The sequence below is a fragment of the Gymnoscopelus microlampas genome (assembly GCF_963454915.1).
Source record: "Gymnoscopelus microlampas genome assembly, chromosome: 9".
Taxonomy (NCBI): domain Eukaryota; kingdom Metazoa; phylum Chordata; class Actinopteri; order Myctophiformes; family Myctophidae; genus Gymnoscopelus; species Gymnoscopelus microlampas.
In genome coordinates, this window is record NC_139946.1 from 33,414,858 (window position 1) to 33,433,772 (window position 18,915).

The following is an 18,915-nucleotide window of genomic DNA, read 5'->3' on the forward strand; positions in this document are numbered from 1 at the left end:
TCCCCGGGTCTCTCTCCCAAAGGTGAATAGAGGGGTAAGAAACACTAGACGCACAGTCAGTCAGTGTGGTGTTTTATGACACTAAACGAACGACCAGACAAATCACCCGCTTTATTTGCTTGCAGAGTTTTGCATGTCTAAACGCTATGAGCTTGATTCCTCCTGTGTTCGCTGTTTAGATCATTGCTAAAATGAACGAAACAACATGATACTAATTAATATCACCCTCCGCTAATTATTTAAAACGGCTACATCATGTTGACATACCGTGTGAACGGAGGAAACGCTGTGGCTTGTGGATGGAAAGAATTGAGCTCAACGGATGTCAATGACCGAGTGTAACCTCGTTGTAAAGTGCATCATCAGTGTATGGTTTGCGCATCAGCCTCTGGCAGTCATGTGACGCTGTGGTGTGTTTGCTCTGTGTGTCTTCGTCTCTCTTGGCGATTGGCTGAGACTGATCTTGCTATAGTATCATCGCCTCCATCAGTGGTGGAAAAAGTAGTCACATTTTTTACTTTAGTAAAAGTATCAATGTAGAAATACTCTGTTACAAGTAAAAGTGAAGTAATTAAATAAATACAAAATACTTGAATTAAAGTACTAAAGAATTGGTATCAAAATGTACCAAAAGTAGAAAGTACTCATTATGCAGAATGTCCAATTTCACACAATTTCAAATGTACAAAATGTATACAAATCTTTTGAAAATAGCTGATCCACAAGCTCAACCATTGTAATTTCTCACGTGAGCATCTTTACACGTGAGCCTGCCTAATTTGCTCTTCAAAATAAGCCACATCAAGACAGCTGTGTAATGCTGTCACTTATTATTAAAGCCATTTTACTTACTTTTGCAGCATTAATTACTTTTGCAATACTTACTTTTGCAGCATTAATTAAGAGTATGTTGCAGCAAAGTTGCAACATACTCCAAATAGACTCCAAAGGCCTTTAGGGCTGTTCTGTTACTTTCTGTTTCTATTTTTTTTGTATTGATATTTGAACTGTGGTGCCACTATATATGTCTATGAATTGAATACCAAGGCCCTCATTGGAAACAAGACCGCAAGGACTTTCATGAACGGACCTGTTAGACAAAGTATTTTAAATGTAACTGTGCTGTTTTACATTGTTTTGCCTATTGAAATATTCAATCAATATTCAATCAATGTACACTCATCATAAATGTGTGAAATAAGGACATTGAGAGACATGGTCAAATGTTACCCATTTAAGGCCATAACGCCCATTGTCAACTAAAGCTGGCCTAGACTTCACACCAAATTTGGTGTATGTCCTGGTGGTATCTGTTCTCTAAAGAAAGACCGCCAATAACATAAAACAATTAACCCCCCCTATTGTCATTGCCAGTTCCCCCCACTGTTTAATCTGGGGAGGGTGACAACCACCTCTCTTCCAATGTGCATGGAGTCACTTCTTTTCACCTCAAAATGAGGAGTTTCATGGGGAGAAAGTAATGCATGGGGAGGAACACCCAGTTCCCCTCCCTGCTGATCAGGTGTTCCAACTGGGGTTGCCAACAGCCCTTTGAAAAAAGGAATCGTCCCTCACTTGGAAACACATTTTGTTCCTTATTTTTGGGGAATCAATCAATGACACACATCTTACAAGTTCAAACGGCTCATATATATCATCCTATAATTCTACAAAGCTCTGCTGTCTGTGCCCAAAATCTATTTTCTGCCCGGCTCTCCTCAGTGGCTGGAGCAATTGATCTGCATTTGCACACAGCCATTGACCATTACCATGTGCACGGAACACCGAAGCCTGTTTTTCGCATTCCCCAAACGCCAAATCATGTGCCTGAAACAAGCGCCGGTGTTGCCACATCCGTGAAACAAGCATGGGACTGGGTGCTCCTATCCCCCGACGGGTATGGTCTACTCTAATATGCTATAATAGGGCTACAGATTGTACCCACTTAAACCATCTAGATTTAGTAAACTGGACCTGAGTAGTCTGTGTATTTGGACCGCTTTTTTACTGTCTACACCAAATCTCTGCCAAACACAGCCAATCGACAAGCTTTGTGCGTTGTGAGCTTTTGGATCTGCTATTTCTGGCTAATGTTACCTCTAGAATATAGATGATGGGGTTCATGTGTTTAGTATAATATACAGAAACTGTACATACAGTATTTACAGTGAGATTTTATCTTCTGGGTGTCACTTATATTTCTTGTAAATAAGGGACACCCAGCCGTGTGTCCATTATTTAAATTTCAGGTAGTTGGCAAACCTAGTTCCAACCAACCTCTAGGAGAGTTGCTAATGCAGTAGTCTAGCCAGACAGCAGACACAATCTCTGAATGCTATGTAGATGACGGAAGCATTTGAAAATTGTTCCGGTAGGAGACACAAAGGAGACTCTTTGTGTCTCCTACCGGAACCGCTGCCGGTCATCAAATTATTGGCTTAGGAATGCGGCAAAAAACGAAAAATATCCATGAATTCAAACCTCCATGGGGTGACAGATCGATAGAAAGTCATTTTGGGGGAGAACTATCCTTTTCATATAATTTCAGAAAATGGCCAAATGTACTTCCTTCATGTTGGTAGGCCTACTGTAGGAGCCCAGCATTCACTATACAAATGCATGATAACTGGCATTAATTGGGTGTCTGATATGGCTATTTCACCACTGACTAGCCATTGAAATAGCCATTGGCATTACGTAACAATATTGGCTTCTGTATTGTTGACCTCTGAATCCTGCAAAAGATTGCTGCTAATGGTCTCAAAAAGCTTTATACCTATAACATGTATATAACGACGCAATGTGACATTTTGACACTTGCTTTGACAATGTAAACGTACGTTTTCTCATTCCAATAAAGCTCCTTTGAATTGAATGCACATACCCTTGTGGTAATTACCCGTATAGCCTGTCTATCCTGTTACAGAAGAACTCATAAAGTACAGGAATGAATTGTCATCCTGAAGTCAAGTGATTGCCAGTATCACAGCCCACCAAACCGAAACCCCCCACCCTTGAAAACCCCCTAGGATGTTTCACAAACTAGAGAAACTTTCATAATAGTCTTTTTGTACTAATAATTGCAAATAACAGCAGAAAAAGTATGCATTGTTTGATTTAGTAGTGCCATACAACTAACCCTATTGACCATGGTTTTGCAGCCAAATATAAATGTAAAATAAATGGCTACATGATGTATTGACCAAGATCAACGACAATAAACATGTACAAATGATTCTCTAAATAAAACAAAACTACTGTAATTATAATTTGACAATGAACAATAAGTGTGAACATGCTGGTAAATCCTGCCAAGCTAGTTGGCACACCCTAGGACGGTACCTATAATCTGAACATTACAAACATCACATTATAGTTATCACAGAAAGTTCATTTTAACACATTACAACCCAAAGTTTTATTCCTTCTGTCACCAGTATCAGTCTTTGCAGATTATCTCTTCTGATGCTCATTTAATGACACAAATACCTAGAAGATTACCTTTCTGTCTAACAACAGTAATTAGTTAGCCTTTGTGCACATACCAGACAGCAGCATATTTTTGTGCCATTGTGGATCATAGCCACTTTTTCTGTCATCCCAGGGGACTCAAATGTCATCAGAAACGGAAACTACCATCAACATAACCAGAGCTTCCACCTGAGGTAACGATTATCGCACTTCTGTTATTGAGGGGACTGAGTCAGATTTTTTTAAATAGTACTATTATATATTTTTACAATATGTAGTTGTGATCATTTTATATCATGGCTCAAACATTCTTGTAGTTATGTCATAGATCATACCACAACAAGTCACACACACACCCTTTCCCTATGGTATTGATTTTGTATCTCAATGTCAGTTGATGCATTTGTACTGTAGTTAGAATGTCTATTTATTTTTTGTCAAAAACATTAGCCTATAGCAAAATCTTTACCTTTTTTCTCTCCTATTTGTTTTTTAGAATGAGTTGAACTTGGTTAAATGCAATTCTTCTACAAGATTGAAAGGAGCCCGATAGATCATGATGGATAATAAGTCAATAACCGCAACATCCCTGTTTCTGTTCATGGATGTGGTATTGGTTCTATTCTGATTGGAGAACTGTTGCATTTCCCTCTTCTGACCTGCTCTCTCTTACTATCATCATCTTAGGTTAAGACTTTGACAGGCGCCATTTTCGAATTGCAGCCTCCTGAAGGCGTTGCTTTAGGGCAGTTTTTGAAAGTGAGCAGGGTTTTACACTCCTTTACTCCTTTTGGTGTTCATGTCAAGGTGCGAGTTTGTCCATATGTGTTCAAATACAATGTTCATGTATTTGCCAGAGAATCATTGTTTTTTTTGTTTTTTTCCATAATACTTTTTTTCCCTTTAAAAACCTGCACTATCCACACGTTTCACACTTTTTTTGCTAAATAGTTACTGTATCGATTTTAAATGATTGTATCGTATATCACCATGAATGTACCAATATCGTCCATGTATCGTCAACCATGTATCGCTGTTAACATGTATCGTTACACCCCAACGTAGCCTATGGACAGTTGCGCGCGCACACACTCACACACAGTCCTGTGTTTGTCCTGTAGTAACCCCAGCCGGCATATCTGCATCGTGCGTTTGACTGTGTGCGGAAGTGTGTCCGTGTGTGATGGGGGGGAAGGGCTTTGAGGAGCACATCATCGCTGTGTGTATTCCTCAAAGCCCACCCACTGTTCCCTTATATGGAAGATGGAGTTGTGGTGTGAGCAATTTCAGCCAATCACGTCGCTGTGGAATGTCAGCGTGTCTGAGAAAGGAAGGGGGCGGCCCCGCCTGGGTGGGGGGGTTTCGGAGGAGGGGCCAGCCATGCCAAGCCGGCCCGGGGTTTGAAATTGAATGATGATAATGCTGAACACAGAATAGAGGCTATAGTGGTTGAGGCTGTCATATTTGTGTCTAGAGACTGAGGAGCAACCGAAATAACAGCGTTTACGTCATCAGAGTGAGGACTTGGCCAAGGCAAAGATATCCAGAATATTTCAGCCCCCCCCCCAAAAAAATGCAATGTGAGTATTTCATTTATTATAAGGTTTTATGTTTGCATATTGGTTTTCAACTGGGCTGACTGGACTTGATAAGTAAGTGGTTTTAGGATTGGTGGCAAGATGCTATTTTACAACATTTTGTATTGTGGTGTGTCATTTCTGTAGTCATTATCTTTGGATCATTTTGTGATGTTTTCCTTTTGAGCTGACCTTCAGATCAGCGTTGGTCTTATGCACCATTCATTTATTGAATCTGCTAAAGGTTTCCTGTCCGCCCTATAATCCTCATTTGCAGCTGGTCTCTAGCAACTAGCAACTAGGGTGGAACCTGACCACAGACCAGTGCTGAGCTGTCAGTTGAACTGAAGAGAGTTTGAAACATTATGTTAGTTTAAAGAGGCTTGTACTAGTGTATGAAGATTCACATTATTAACCAATAAAACCCTGGTTTAACTTTAACATGGAGGGGAATAGTAGATTATATAGGAATGAATTTTCATTACTGGTGGTGGTTAATCTGTGAGCAGCTGGCTGTCTGGGAGGCTGAATGGATGGAAATCCATTTAATGCCAGTTGCGGTTTGCACGGGTTCAGGTAGTGACATGAGGTTGGTTTTTACCTTGTACATGTAGAGAGTGAATGTGATATGAGAGACAGATGGTCAGATAAACCTTTATTGATCCCCGGAGGGAAATTTGGGTAAAGCGGGTAACGGGCATACTCTAATTGTTTTGACGGTGGATTTGTAGTGGTCGGGTATTTAAATTTGGGGTGTGGTGGTATCACAATCACATTGGGGGGAAAGGAGGGAAGACGGATTAATTTGAGATGGATGCGCTATGTTGGTGGTGGGGGTGGAGATTAGCGACAGACAGTTGCCTGATTTCTTATTCATTATTTGTGAATGTCATTGGCAATAAGTGAGCCCCTGTCAGTAATATATAATCTGTCCAACTGTTGAATCCTATCATTTTCTGAATGGACAGTTGGGTGATGCTGACCTTAATCCTCCCATGGTATCATAAATGATGGGGAATTGTTGCCACACTGTTTATGTTTACAGTTCAGTTCTTGTGTAAGCCAGTTTATTTGGGACAAATATTGCACGGTGTAACTTATCAGCTTATTCCCTCTTGCCCAGAAAGGGCAGGAGGGAAATCAGTGAATATTAAAGAAGTGCTCTGGTTTTGGCTGTCAGCAGTTCCCTTAATCAAATGAAGGCTACACCCGCACAAACAACCCTGTCATACCATACTATCGGCATAAAATGAACCACATCGCTGTAGCAGAAGGTAGATGTGATGATTGATTATACAGGTACAGTAGGCTACCATAAAATGGGCATTAATGGTCCTTGAGGAGAAATTGGGACAAGAGGCAGGTGTGTATGCGTGACGTAGAAATGGCAGCGGGGCTGTCACATTTGAACATAAATCAGCCAATCAATTCATTTTGGCCATGAGGAGTCACATGACAGCAGCTCATCATGAGAGGGTGAGGCAAAGAAGGAAAGGAGGGGGGGGGGGAGAAATATGAGGCGAGCAAGGAATGAAGATTGTAAGATGTGTTGCTCTAAAGCTGTGTCAGAAATATCAAATGGAAGAATGCCAGCTTGTCTCATTGTACACGAGGGCTTTTGAGTGAAATAACATTTTTTTATGATCACTGTCACCCCTCCCAACCTTCCCCTGGATGACCAAAACGCATAACAAAGCAGTTCTCACTGGACCTTTTAAAAAGAGATTACCTCCACCCTATCATGATCCACACCACGCCCTCACTTCCCTGTCCCCTCGGGACCACCACACACTCCCACACAAACCTGCTCTGTATGAGCCACAAGCACACAACTGTGTAGGGAGGTCTTTAAGGAATCTGCAGCTGCTTTCAGAGGAATACTGAAAATAAAATGGCAGCCTGAACGTATGAGCACTTTGCTCATACGAAGTGGTGAGATCACCATGTGGCATCTGCCGACTCTGCTGAAAAGGCAGCAGGGTTCTCTGCCAGAATCCACAATGAGCTCAAGTCTCACCAAGGTTAAGCAGCTATCCGCTTCACCAGGGCAACGCCGCGGTGCAATCAATAAAAGGTCTGACGTGCCAATGGAGGTTTATGTGGGATGGCTCTCAAAGACTGCTTCATAGAGGGGGGGGGGGATTATTTTCTGGGTTTTAAGGCACCTTTTATCCATTATCCACTGATCTAGTCACTCCCCCATCCCCAAACCTAATATTTTTGTTCGTGCTCTCTGACCCCTGCTCCGCCTGTTTGCTATCCCCTGGCCTTGCCCCTGACCAATTGTCCTGAATGGTGAGCGATGATAGGCTACCACCACAATGGACAGAATAGACCGCTGGTATGTGTTTTCCATCCCACTAAATAAACGTGCTAAGAGGAGCCCAGACTTGTGTCTTTTTCTAAAGTGGGGGCCAAGCGAGGCTGCCGTGTAGCGACCAGGGGATCTGGTTTTGACGGTGGTCACGGTTCATTGTTCTGGAGGGATGGCATGCTTCCTGTGTTGACTGTCAAAGGTGGAAGAGGTTTTTCTTTTCTTCATCTCTTTCCCTCCCTAATTTGGATGTAGTATAACTTGACCAGGTCTCTCATACATGAGTGGAGGTAAATTGTATTGAATTTCACTACGCAGGAAGGGGTTTAGTGAGGGGAAGCTAAAATCAGGCCATCTTATACCTCTGCTGTGAGCTGTCAAGCTTGGTATCATCTGTTTACAACGTGTTTTGTAGTCAGTTTTGGATTTGAGTCTCTGGGCTTGAAAGACTGCGCTTAGAGCTGCCTTGTTGATATCATAAGTAATTGTTTAGAAACCTGTTGATCTATTGAGACATTAACCGTTTCTTGAATCATAGCTTACCGCTTTATCAACTAGGCTACATATTCTCACATGCACTGATACGTGTTTTCTTCTACCACAATTTTGTGAACAGTTGCAATTACGGTTTGTGTCACTTGATTGCTTGATTGAATACTTTATTCACAAAAACAATGTTAACAATACGGCAGTACAGCTCTGCTGAAAAAAAAAAGCTCTGCTGAAAGGGGGCTTTTTTCCATTTTCGTCCATTGTACTCAATTCATCAACAAGACCTAACAATACACACTACACATCGGTATTCGATAACGACACCAATAGCATATACTGTATTTACAGAAAAAAAGAGGGGGAGGCAGGGTGCAGAGGATGCCACTCCAAGTATGTGGCTCCTTCCGTGGAGCTTGCTGAGGGAGTGTGTTGTTTATGTATTGTGTGCAACCAATAACATCGTAAAATATTCTTTAACATGAAATATTTTATTCTGCATATTGGCAAACGTTTCAGCACTGCTAGATCATATGAAATTAACCCATACATTAACCCATTGAGACCGGGAACGCATCTGTGTCACTGTCATCTTAAGATTTCTTTGGCTATTCAAAAATAGCAGATATACAAGCTCATAGTGCGGCACTCGACTTGTAGATCTGCTATTTTAAATAGTGAAGAAACTTTTTTTTTTCCAAAAAATGTTAGGATTTAGAAAACATTTTTAGAATCGGCCTCAGGTCTTAATTGGTTAACTAGAAGAAGTGCTCCTCGGAGCACAGGTCTCCGCCAGGTCAGGGAGGATATTGTGGGCCAGCAATGTTCGGAATTCGCCAATCAGGATGTAAAATGGAAAATTGGACAGATCTGTCTTGATCACTTGACTATAGAGATAATGTGTACCGATTTGCTTGATGTTTGGACAAAATTTGTAGGAGTAATATAAATGTTTTTTTATGGCAAAAATCGGCCTCCTGGTGGTGCTATAATAGGGCAATGTTAAAATGGTGGTATTTGTTCCTCAATGTAGTGCGAATGTGCATGCAAAGTTTCACCGCACTCGGACTCTGCGTTCATGATTTGCGGCATTTTGTTCAAAACGGGCCACTCCTGCAAACTTTAGGTCAATCTTAGCCAATCCGTTTAATGACCTTAGAGATACTGTGTACCGATTTGAGTGATGTTTGGACAAAATCTGTTGGAGTAATGTCAAAAAATGTGTTTTGCAAAAAGTGGCCTCCAGGGGGCGCTATAACAGGCCCATGTGGCATCCAGGGAGTGTTTGTGCACAGTTTTGCTGCGATCAAGCCAACGGTGCCAGAGATTAGCTGTCCACACAGACCGACGGACACACGAACGGACAGGGTGCAAAACATAGTCTCGGCCATGCCTTTGGCCTGGCGGAGACAATTTGCAAATATTATGTATCTAAATACAGATCAGTGTTTTTAGAGTTGGCACTATTCTTCACAGTAAAGAATTTCACCCTGCATAAGAACAAGGATCACGCCTTGGTAGGAGGATGTGGCACCATAATTGCCTCTAAACACTGGAGTGTTATGTTCCACTAGTGCCTGATCTTTTGACTCAAAGCCAGCATCACTCTGGTGCCAGTCTTGTGAGCACTGGTAGCCGCTGGCAGTCACAGGTAGTTGAGGTTTATTTTAGCAGGTGGCGATGCTAAAGTAAGGATGTCTAGCGGGTTTTTACGCTGTGACTCCTAGGGAGTGGGCCGTCTAGGAGAGTGTGTTTGTGTGGACCTTTGTTGTGAAAACTTTACTAAACTTTTGGTTGCTGAGTGATATTCCTATTACAAAGAATCATATGTACTGTATATATTATCACAGACACTTATGTCACAATATTTACTTAGAGGACATGCTACAAGGCATTTGCTATAAGGCATCCCTTCCTTGAGTCTCAAATATAGCTGTCATAGAGTTAAAATGCACTGATTCTATCCCGATTTATTTTTGTTACTCACTGATAAAAAGGAAAACCATGCAACAAATCAGAATGTCAAAGGCTCTCAACTAATGAATAAAATAATACTATTATCTCTCTCTGCACTAACTGGTCTCAGTCTGTTGCTTCTTAAAATGCACTCTGATCCCAAATAATTTTATCTATCACTGTTCCCTAGTATTTATATTGTTATACAATTTCATATTCTCTGTGTGAGAGAGCATCACAATTTCATTGTCTCTTTGTGAGAGTAAGAGCTGGAGAAGTGTAATCTTATTGTGTTTGTATAATCATTTCAGACCCATGACGCTATGTGTGCATTAATACAATAATCACCTTTGACTTTACTTCTGTATACTGTATTGTGTATGGGTAACTTTAGTTTCTGATACGTATCTGAGCACCAACACACCAAATCAAATCTGTTGAATCTAAAGGTACCTCTGAAATAAAGGTGTTAAATGTCATTGTGTGCTGTTATATTCAACTTGTGCCCTCTCCCTCAGTGACTGTGTGTGAGCCCAGTGCCATGTCTGCAGCTGTGGTGATGGAACCGCCAAATGATAGCGTCTTCTTGCACTCGTCCTGTGATGCCGAAGACAGCTCAGCCTCCTTGGAGAATGTGGCAATGTATGTACACACACACACACACACACACACACACACACACACACACACACACACACACACACACACACACACACACACACACACACACACTACTTAAAGGTATCAGCTCTGTAATAAACAGAAAATACATTTTCAGGTGGGTTGCCAATTTAATCCAATCAGGAAAGAGCTACTGGACCTATACAATTTTATAGTGTTCCAGTTTCATTTCACTTGTTTATCCTGTATGAGTTCTTTCTCCTGGTAGGATGAAATTGGTATCCTCCTGACCTGAAAATGCATTTTCTGGACAGATGGAGAGACCCCTGTTACTGAACAAACGACCTATAGCAATGATTACTACCAGAATATTATAGCTCTTTATCACTTGGTGTAAACTGGTTCAGTAAGTGATATTTATTTTGTTAAAACAACTGGCTTATGTCATTATTGGGGAATGGTCATACTGACTAATATAACAGTAGCATCAGATGGTACTGATTGTAAGTGTTTACTTGGACTAGTGGAAAGTTATTCCCCCTGACTCACTGCGAGTGGAAATTGCTGCCCCAGGTTATCCCATATAGTAGCAGAGTGCAATCGGCTTGGGGATCCACATAACTAGTATGTGTGTGCTAAGATGAACTCCCCCACTTTTCCTTCAGTGAATCCACAGAGGAGGAGTCAGCTGGGGAAAGGGAAGAAGACACTGGAGCCAACAATGAAATCAAAACCACAGAGCCTGCAGAAATCTCTACTGAACAGTCTCACTCCTTACCCACACACACAGGTGAGTTATGAGCACACGCGTGTACCAACCACTTTATCTAACCACTTACACCCTATACTTCGTTGACCGTTGAATATAGACCCAGGGGTCTATATTAGGCCCCCTCCTTTTGTCCCTCTACAATCTACACCAAATCTCTTCACCGAAAATGTACGTCCCAGAATAAGAACACTAGGGTTCAAGTGGTTAAAGATTATTTCATTGGAATTTATTTTTGATGTTGAGAGAGAGAGAGAGAGAGAGTGGGGATGATGAGCAGTAAAGGGCCTCGGTTCAGATTTGAACCCAGGCCAGCTGCGGGAAGGACTTATTTACGTATGTGTACGCTCTTACCAGGTAAGCCACGGGGAACATCAACATTTAACAGAGGAAATGTTGCGCAGTGCTATTGATGGATTTTAACTACATGAACCCTTGTCCCTATTCTGTGCATTACAATAGGCAAAAATATCAATCTACAAGCTCACATGTGTGCCGTGTTGTAAACTTATAGATTGGCCATTTTCTGTGGAGAGATTTGTAGTAGAGGGGAATAGGAGGGGGCTAAGTATAGATCCGGGAGCCCCTTTTCAACTAATTTATAGGGTTTATGTGGTTAACATCAGTGAGGGTGATGTACACACAGACACAGAGAAAATTGAGTTAAGGTCAACAGTGAAAGAAGCAACTTGAACCTGAGCATTTGCTGCATCCTCCATACAATATTACATTTTGGCCTAAGTCAGCACTTATCTCTCTGTTGCTCCCCTGAACTTTTCCCATGAGGAAGTGGGCTAAACGGAAGTGACCGAACACCACATTCTTTGCTGGTACGTGTTGACTTCCCGTTTCCTGCCTCTAATCTCCACTGACTCAGGCCAAGAACAATCTGTCTCCAACACTCCGTCCTCCCAATGTCATCGGTGCCAAGAGCCCGTTTTACACTTTTCAGGATGCACTGATTCCATTCCATGCTTGCTTAATGTGCTCAAATTCCATTCCATTCCACTTAGTATAAGGAAAGCTGATTAGTTCTTTATTTAAGGCACGCTTGAATTAAAAGGGCCCATTAAAGGGAGCCTTGACAAAACATTGAAAAAACGAAAGCAAGCATTATTCTAAGCAGTGTGCATTTTGTCACGCTAGTAGTCTCATGAGAATATTTTCTCCCAAATACAGATTTTTGAAGTAACATTTTTTTGCGCACAGCAGGCTTTATGAAGCCCATCCTACTGCACTACTACCTCTGTATGTTGACAGTCCTTTGATGGACCCCTTTAGTTGGCCTTCCCACATACTTTATGCGCATAAAGCCTTATATGGACACGGGGTCAACCTGCTGGCTATACTGTTACACGTCTATGCCATTCTCACCTCTGTCTATTTGTCTTCTAGAAGTCTTCACACCAGCAGACCAGCATGCTGTCCTTATCTAAACAACATTTGTAAAACCAATATAGATACAGGGCCGTCCTTATCATAATCATCCTTTGTTAGTTCACGCTACCACAATATATTGATCGGTGGTCTGCTCATAGTGTTGTAAGAAGGCTTGTTTGTTTCCTATTAATCATTACAGTGGCAGTACAATTTCATGGTCCATGTGGCAATTGGAATACTAAGATGAATTGATTCAGCTTTGTGAGGGGAAATATATATTCTGAGTATACATATACAGTGTATAATTTCTATTCCCCCTGCCCAGTGGTTATTTGGGTTTTTCTGTAGGACTGTGAAACATCAGTCTTGTCTCCTTGCTGCCTGAACGAGTGAGCTCTATATTGGCATGGCCCAAGTGAATTAGTATCAGTTACTAGCTTAGAAGTTAAAGTTTTCTGCGCTCAGACAGTGGTGCGGGGGCGGTTGTTGGAAAACCTAAAAAAAAAACTCAGTACCTAAAACCTCTTGATGGACCTCGGTTCGTTTTTCTGTCTAACTTCTCTAAAGAGAGAGGGCCATTCAGACAGACTGTTCACACTGACGTTGCCTGAGCATCATCTGATGAATTGAATTGATTTGATTCGCTCGTGTCCCTCTCAGTGCAAAACTGTCGGCGTGGTGAACTGAACATGACTGAACTTCAAAGGGATGCATTCATCACGTGATTGTCAGTAAATGTTCTCCCCTCAAGTTGCTTCATATAAATAATCAGGACACACACACACACACACTCACACACACATTCTTTAATCACGCCAAGTTGCGATCTCTGTTGTATACTGGCCCATGCTGTTAATTTCTTCCCTCCACTAATTTAAACAAGAATAAAACCTCAACCAATCCCCTCCCTGTCTCCCCCTCCAGTCAGTGTCCAGCGGCCAGACTCCCTGTCGGTGCCAAAAGCAGGGGAGCCTCCTCTGTGGACATCCAGGGGCAATGAGGAGGTAAAGCTGAGAATGGGGGAGTCTGGCATGTCTGCCGAGCCCCCAATGACCGTCGACCAGATGTTCACCTCGGCTGTGGAGCGCTTTGGTAACTTCACCGCTCTGGGCTGGAAGGACGGCGAGCAGCAGAAGGTCCTAAACTACACAGAATACTACCAGGCCTGTCGTACGGCAGCCAAGAGCTTCCTTAAGGTGAGGCCTAGCCAGAGACAAATGAGTAAATGGTGCATTTCGATAGCGCCTTTATCCAAAGCGCATTACATCCACACATTCACACACTGAGGTGGAGACAGCCATGTAAAAGGCACCAACCTGCTTTTCGAGAGCATTTAGGGGTTCAGTGTTTTGCTCAAGCAGGAGGAGCCGGGGATCAAACACAGGAACCTTATATCCAAGGCGCCTCTCTACCGCCTGAGCCTCTGCTGCCCACTAGTACCCAAAACATAAACTAACTGGACACAGTGGACAGGAGTCAGATAAAGCCTGTCTGCTACCTTGTCACATGAAGGTGACGCTTGACGAATATACTGCTTTTTGGTAAGCGACGCCATCATGTGACCAAAATTCCTTTAACAGCTCATATACAGTAGTTGACAGTCAGATCTTTATCACAGGGTAGTGAAATTGTAATCTTTGACAGTGAAGCATTAAGATCTTTATCACATGGTAGTGAAATCTTAACCTTTGACAGTGTATGTAGCATTATCAACATTATAACATTCAGAACTGAAGTATTATCCAAATAGCTTCCACAGATACACGTCACACCAACAATTAGATCTACAAAAGCGTTAAGCTGAACAAAAGGTCAAACATGAAGGGATGAATGTCTGCGAGTAAGGAGCATGTTTTATACAGAAAAGAGGCCCCAATTGTTAACTGCCCGCCCAGCAGAAAAGAAATCACCTGTCTCAAAAGGTCAATGACTAATTCATTGGTCAAATAAAGATGATCTGTTGTCTATTCAATATTCACCTCAGTTCGAGTTAAACCTCTTCCTGGCAGGACCTGTTCCACAACATGTGACTCTGTCCCACCGGGTGGGGTGAAATGTCAGCCACGTAAGAGAGGGAGGTAGCCAGCCAGTGAGGCAGCTTGTCTCAGGACGATGCTCAGCTGTACATACAGAACACTATGGGGTGCACGATAGTTTATTGTGAAACCCAACACTGGTTGTCAGCAAAGACTTGCCGTGAAGTTGTGCACAGTGTGGGATGTGTTTGCAAGTGTTGCATACTCACATGCGTCTTGTCTGCAAACACACAGACGCGTTCACAACGGGCCTGAAAATGAAGGCCCGGCCCTACCGAACAATTACCATACTTTTAGGCCCGAAAACCCGAAAAGGTGTCATTAAGTGCATATAATGTCCTCAAAGTCACGCATCCAACAAGCTTTGAACTGAGCAGATTGGACCTTCTGTTTCAACCTTCCGGACCATCCGGCCCGAAAACGTCGGGTAGGGTCAGGTTCGGGCAGAATTTGAGAACTCGTAACAGACGCACAAAGATCCTTAAGCTGCCCTGAACCTGACAGCATACAAGATACATATAGACTCCCTGAACCTGTTGCGCTGCACCCCCAAGCACATGTTGCCAAGCATAACGGTGTCAGGTGGCAGTGTATCAATTTTCTGCACTATGAAATGTTAAGGAGACGTAAAGTTTGGCCGTGTTGTATTTTTACAGAATCTGAGGTTTGGTTATCACACCTCGTGTCTCGTTCCCACTGTCATTATGAAAGACTTCATAAGTTATTTAAAAATCACATTCACCATGACAATTGGTATATAACAACATTGACATTATGATCTCCAACACATTTGGTTTAATTGCTCCCATCTTAATGAAACTACAGGGGAAATGCACTTCAAGCAAACCCCTCTCCAGCTGGTGTGTTTTTCTGTACAGAAGTTTAAATATGAAATCAAATGTATTTTCATCTTCTTCCACACATGTAGGTTTGTTTGTTTATTCAGAGTGCTTTTGTGTTCTGTTCAGCTTGGTCTGGAGCGGTATCATGGTGTGGGCATCCTGGGCTTCAACTCCTCTGAGTGGTTCATCTCTGACATTGCTGCCATCTTGGCAGGGTGAGTGTCCGCCTATTTTTATTACCATTATAGTTGGTCATTGGACATGAGTGTCATGATGTAAAATTTAAAAGTGTGTTATGAGTACGTTCTACTTTCAAGTAAGTAAGTCTTCTACAACCACTGTTGTCCAAGACTTGAATGCTGGGTGACTTCACATTCAAGTTCATAACGCGTTGCAGTGTGATGCGTTGTGAACTTGCACATGAATATTTTTGAATAGGGCTCAAGTGGTTAAAATTCACTTTGTGTATTTCATATTTACTTGCTTGCTTGTTGCCTGGGAGTACCTTCGTGGATGCCCCGAGTTGGAATGGAACCTGTTCTAGTGAAAGTGTCATGCATGACTTGCAATGAGCTGCAAAGGATCGAACGGCAGTCATCGAAACTTGTCGAAGAACTGTACGTGCCATTCATTAGATAAGGCACGCTTTGCCCCAGCGTCCAATAACAGATGGGTTATTATGAGACTCAACATATGTCATCATCTGCAATCAGCTGGTGTTTCACAGAAACTATTTTAACTAACTGTAGCTATCTGGGAACATATCTTAAATCCGTGCTCTGCAATTAATCTCCGCACAATCAAACACTGTTTATCTGATTTACTACCCAGGCTTTCACACCGAGTTTCTAGTCGGTGCTGAAAATGACATTGTATTGAAACTGTACACTGTCAAATCAGTCTTGATGAGAAAAAAAGTTTCTTTGGTAGACTGCAGCAGAGCTGCTCACAGCATATCATGCTGCCAAATGCAATAGAACAGTACGTGCTCCCTTTCATGAACTGACTGGCTGGAATTTCTTGAGTTTCTTGCTGTCACTCAAGTCAGGCAAGGCAACATTACGCAACGCATTATAAAAAGACATTTGAATATAATAATGAAAGTAATATAATATGACATGCCCAGAATAAGGACGCTATTTCAACATACTAGTAGGAGAGTGCAGAAATTAGAATTTACTCTAGATATTTGTTTCTGAAATCTGTCCAGCCACAACCCAATTTTGCTAAACTTATGGCGGATTCAGACTGGGTCCGATTGATTCGAACCGTTCCCGAGTACGATTGGCCTCTCCCAGCTGGCCAGCATTCACATTGGCCAAAATTCCTCCGTACTCGAGTACACTTAATTCAACAGTAATGGTAAATATGTGCCTCATGGGGACGCTGTTGACTATGGGGCTTTGGGAGATAGAGAATGTCATTCACAGAAGAAGAGTCACTTGTCAGAGTGCAGAGTGAATAATAAAGTTTGACTGTGTTCCTGACGTTGTCTTGAGTTATAATAATAACAGAACAACAATACACAACCAAAGCAGTGTGTGCGTTGGTCTTTGAAACCTCAACATGTAACGTCGTCTCTCGCGTCTCTATTATTATCAATATGATCGTGGCGTCATTGATGCATCCTTGGTATTTTACCAGTGACGTCACGGACTAATCCTTGGTATATTTATCCTTATATACACGTTCGCTACACATGTGTTTTTGTCTCCGCCAGGCCGAAAGGCATGGCGAGAGAGTATGTTTTCCACCCCGTCCGTCCGTCCGTGTGTCCGTGTGTCCGTCTGTCACCAGCTTATCTCCGGCACCGTTGGCTTGATCGCAGCGAAACTGTGCACACACACTCCCTGGATGCCAATTCAGAACCTTTGCCCCAATTTTTTCTCATGGGCCTTTTATAGCGCCACCAGGAGGCCGATTTGTGCAAAACATATTTTTTGACAGTACTCCTACAGATTTTGTCCAAAAATCACGCAAATCGGTGCACAGTATCTCTATAGTCATGAAACGAAACGGGTCTTTCAGATTTCTCATATTCCATCCTGATTGGCTAAAAATGTCTTCCAAAGTTTGCAGGAGTGCTTTTTGAACAAAATGCCTCAAATCATGAACACAGCATGCAATTTCCGTGAAATTTTGCACGCACATTCCCATTAGGCTGAGGAAGAACTACCATTTGAAATTTTTCAAATCAGCCTCATGGTGGCGCTATAACAGGCCGATTCGTGTTTTTACCTATAATTGCACCGATCTGTGTAAAACTTTGTATGCACACTCCCTAGAGGTCAAGGAAAAATCTTTGCCCTGCATTTTTCACATCTGCCTTTTATAGCGCCACCAGGAGGCCCACTTATGTAAAACACATTATTTTATACTACTCCTTCCAATTTTATCCAAATTTCACGCAAATCGGTACACATGATCTCTATAGTCATGTGATCACGACAGATGTGTTTGATGTTTCATATTCCATACTGATTGGCTAAGATTGACATCTAAAGTTTGCATTATTGGCTTGTTTTGAACAAAATTTCGTAAATCATGAACACACCGTCCAATTGCGCTCAAACTTTGCACGCACATTCACCCTATGTTGAGGAACAAACCAGACCATAGTCTGAATCCGCCCTTAGTCTCCCAGAGGGATTCAGACTTAAAAAACAACAACATACAAGCATTGTCTTTTGCAGACCTGCCAGATGATGTTTCGAGACTGCTCTCTCTAAGCTTTCCTCTCCTCTCTGCAGAGGGTTTGCTGTGGGCATCTACACCACCAATTCTCCTGAGGCGTGCCAGTATGTGGCAGATAACTGCAAGGCCAATGTGATTGTTGTGGAGAACCACAAACAACTTCAAAAGATCCTCCAGGTGAGCTTAAAGCACGCAGAGAGTTACAAATACTAAACTTGTGACACAGAAAATCTTTCTTCCATGAGAGATATTGAGAGTACTACTTACATTACAGGTGTTGATGTTTTTTCATTAAATCCCTGTTATTGCTACTGAGGTATTCATTAAATCCCTGTTATTGCTACTGTGGTATTCATGAACTGCTTCCAGTCATTTGATCACAAAGAAATGTATTCTGTGCTTGCTTACACATTTCCACAGGTTCAAGACCAGTTGCCACACTTGAAAGCAATTATTCAGTACAAAGATGCTCTAAAAGAAAAGAGACCAAATATTTACACGGTAAGAATGTCTAAAAATGTCCTCATAACAGAAGATTTGTGTAAATATGTTGAGTCTTTGCCAGTAGAGCAGTTTTCTTTGTGAACTCTCTACTCTATGAATAGGCAGTTTCAGCACAGCAAATTGTGTCTCACTATTTCAACATGTCTATGATCTCTTGAAGAGCTGCATTCTTACAGTACATGAGCATGTGTGCACACAGAAGAGCTGCATTCTTACAGTAGATGAGCTTGTATGCACACAGTAAAATGTGCAGTGTTAATTT

General features: G+C 42.0%; 1 protein-coding gene across 5 annotated transcripts in view; it reads left to right on the plus strand.

Moving 5' to 3' along the window:
- The window catches only part of acsbg2 (acyl-CoA synthetase bubblegum family member 2), a 30,568-nt gene that overhangs the window by 1,159 nt on the left and 10,494 nt on the right, over positions 1 to 18,915 (plus strand). For 2 of the 5 annotated variants that reach the window (XM_084067520.1, XM_084067518.1), the window contains exons 2-7: positions 10,326 to 10,449; positions 11,094 to 11,218; positions 13,502 to 13,773; positions 15,582 to 15,670; positions 18,206 to 18,326; positions 18,570 to 18,650. In XM_084067520.1, the coding sequence (XP_083923646.1) occupies positions 10,349 to 10,449; positions 11,094 to 11,218; positions 13,502 to 13,773; positions 15,582 to 15,670; positions 18,206 to 18,326; positions 18,570 to 18,650 (789 nt within the window). In that variant the 5' untranslated portion in view covers positions 10,326 to 10,348. Of the gene's footprint in view, positions 1 to 3,477; positions 3,666 to 4,875; positions 5,056 to 10,325; positions 10,450 to 11,093; positions 11,219 to 13,501; positions 13,774 to 15,581; positions 15,671 to 18,205; positions 18,327 to 18,569; positions 18,651 to 18,915 lie in introns of those variants that run through there. The other 3 variants (XM_084067519.1, XM_084067516.1, XM_084067517.1) reach the window with 3 other exon arrangements.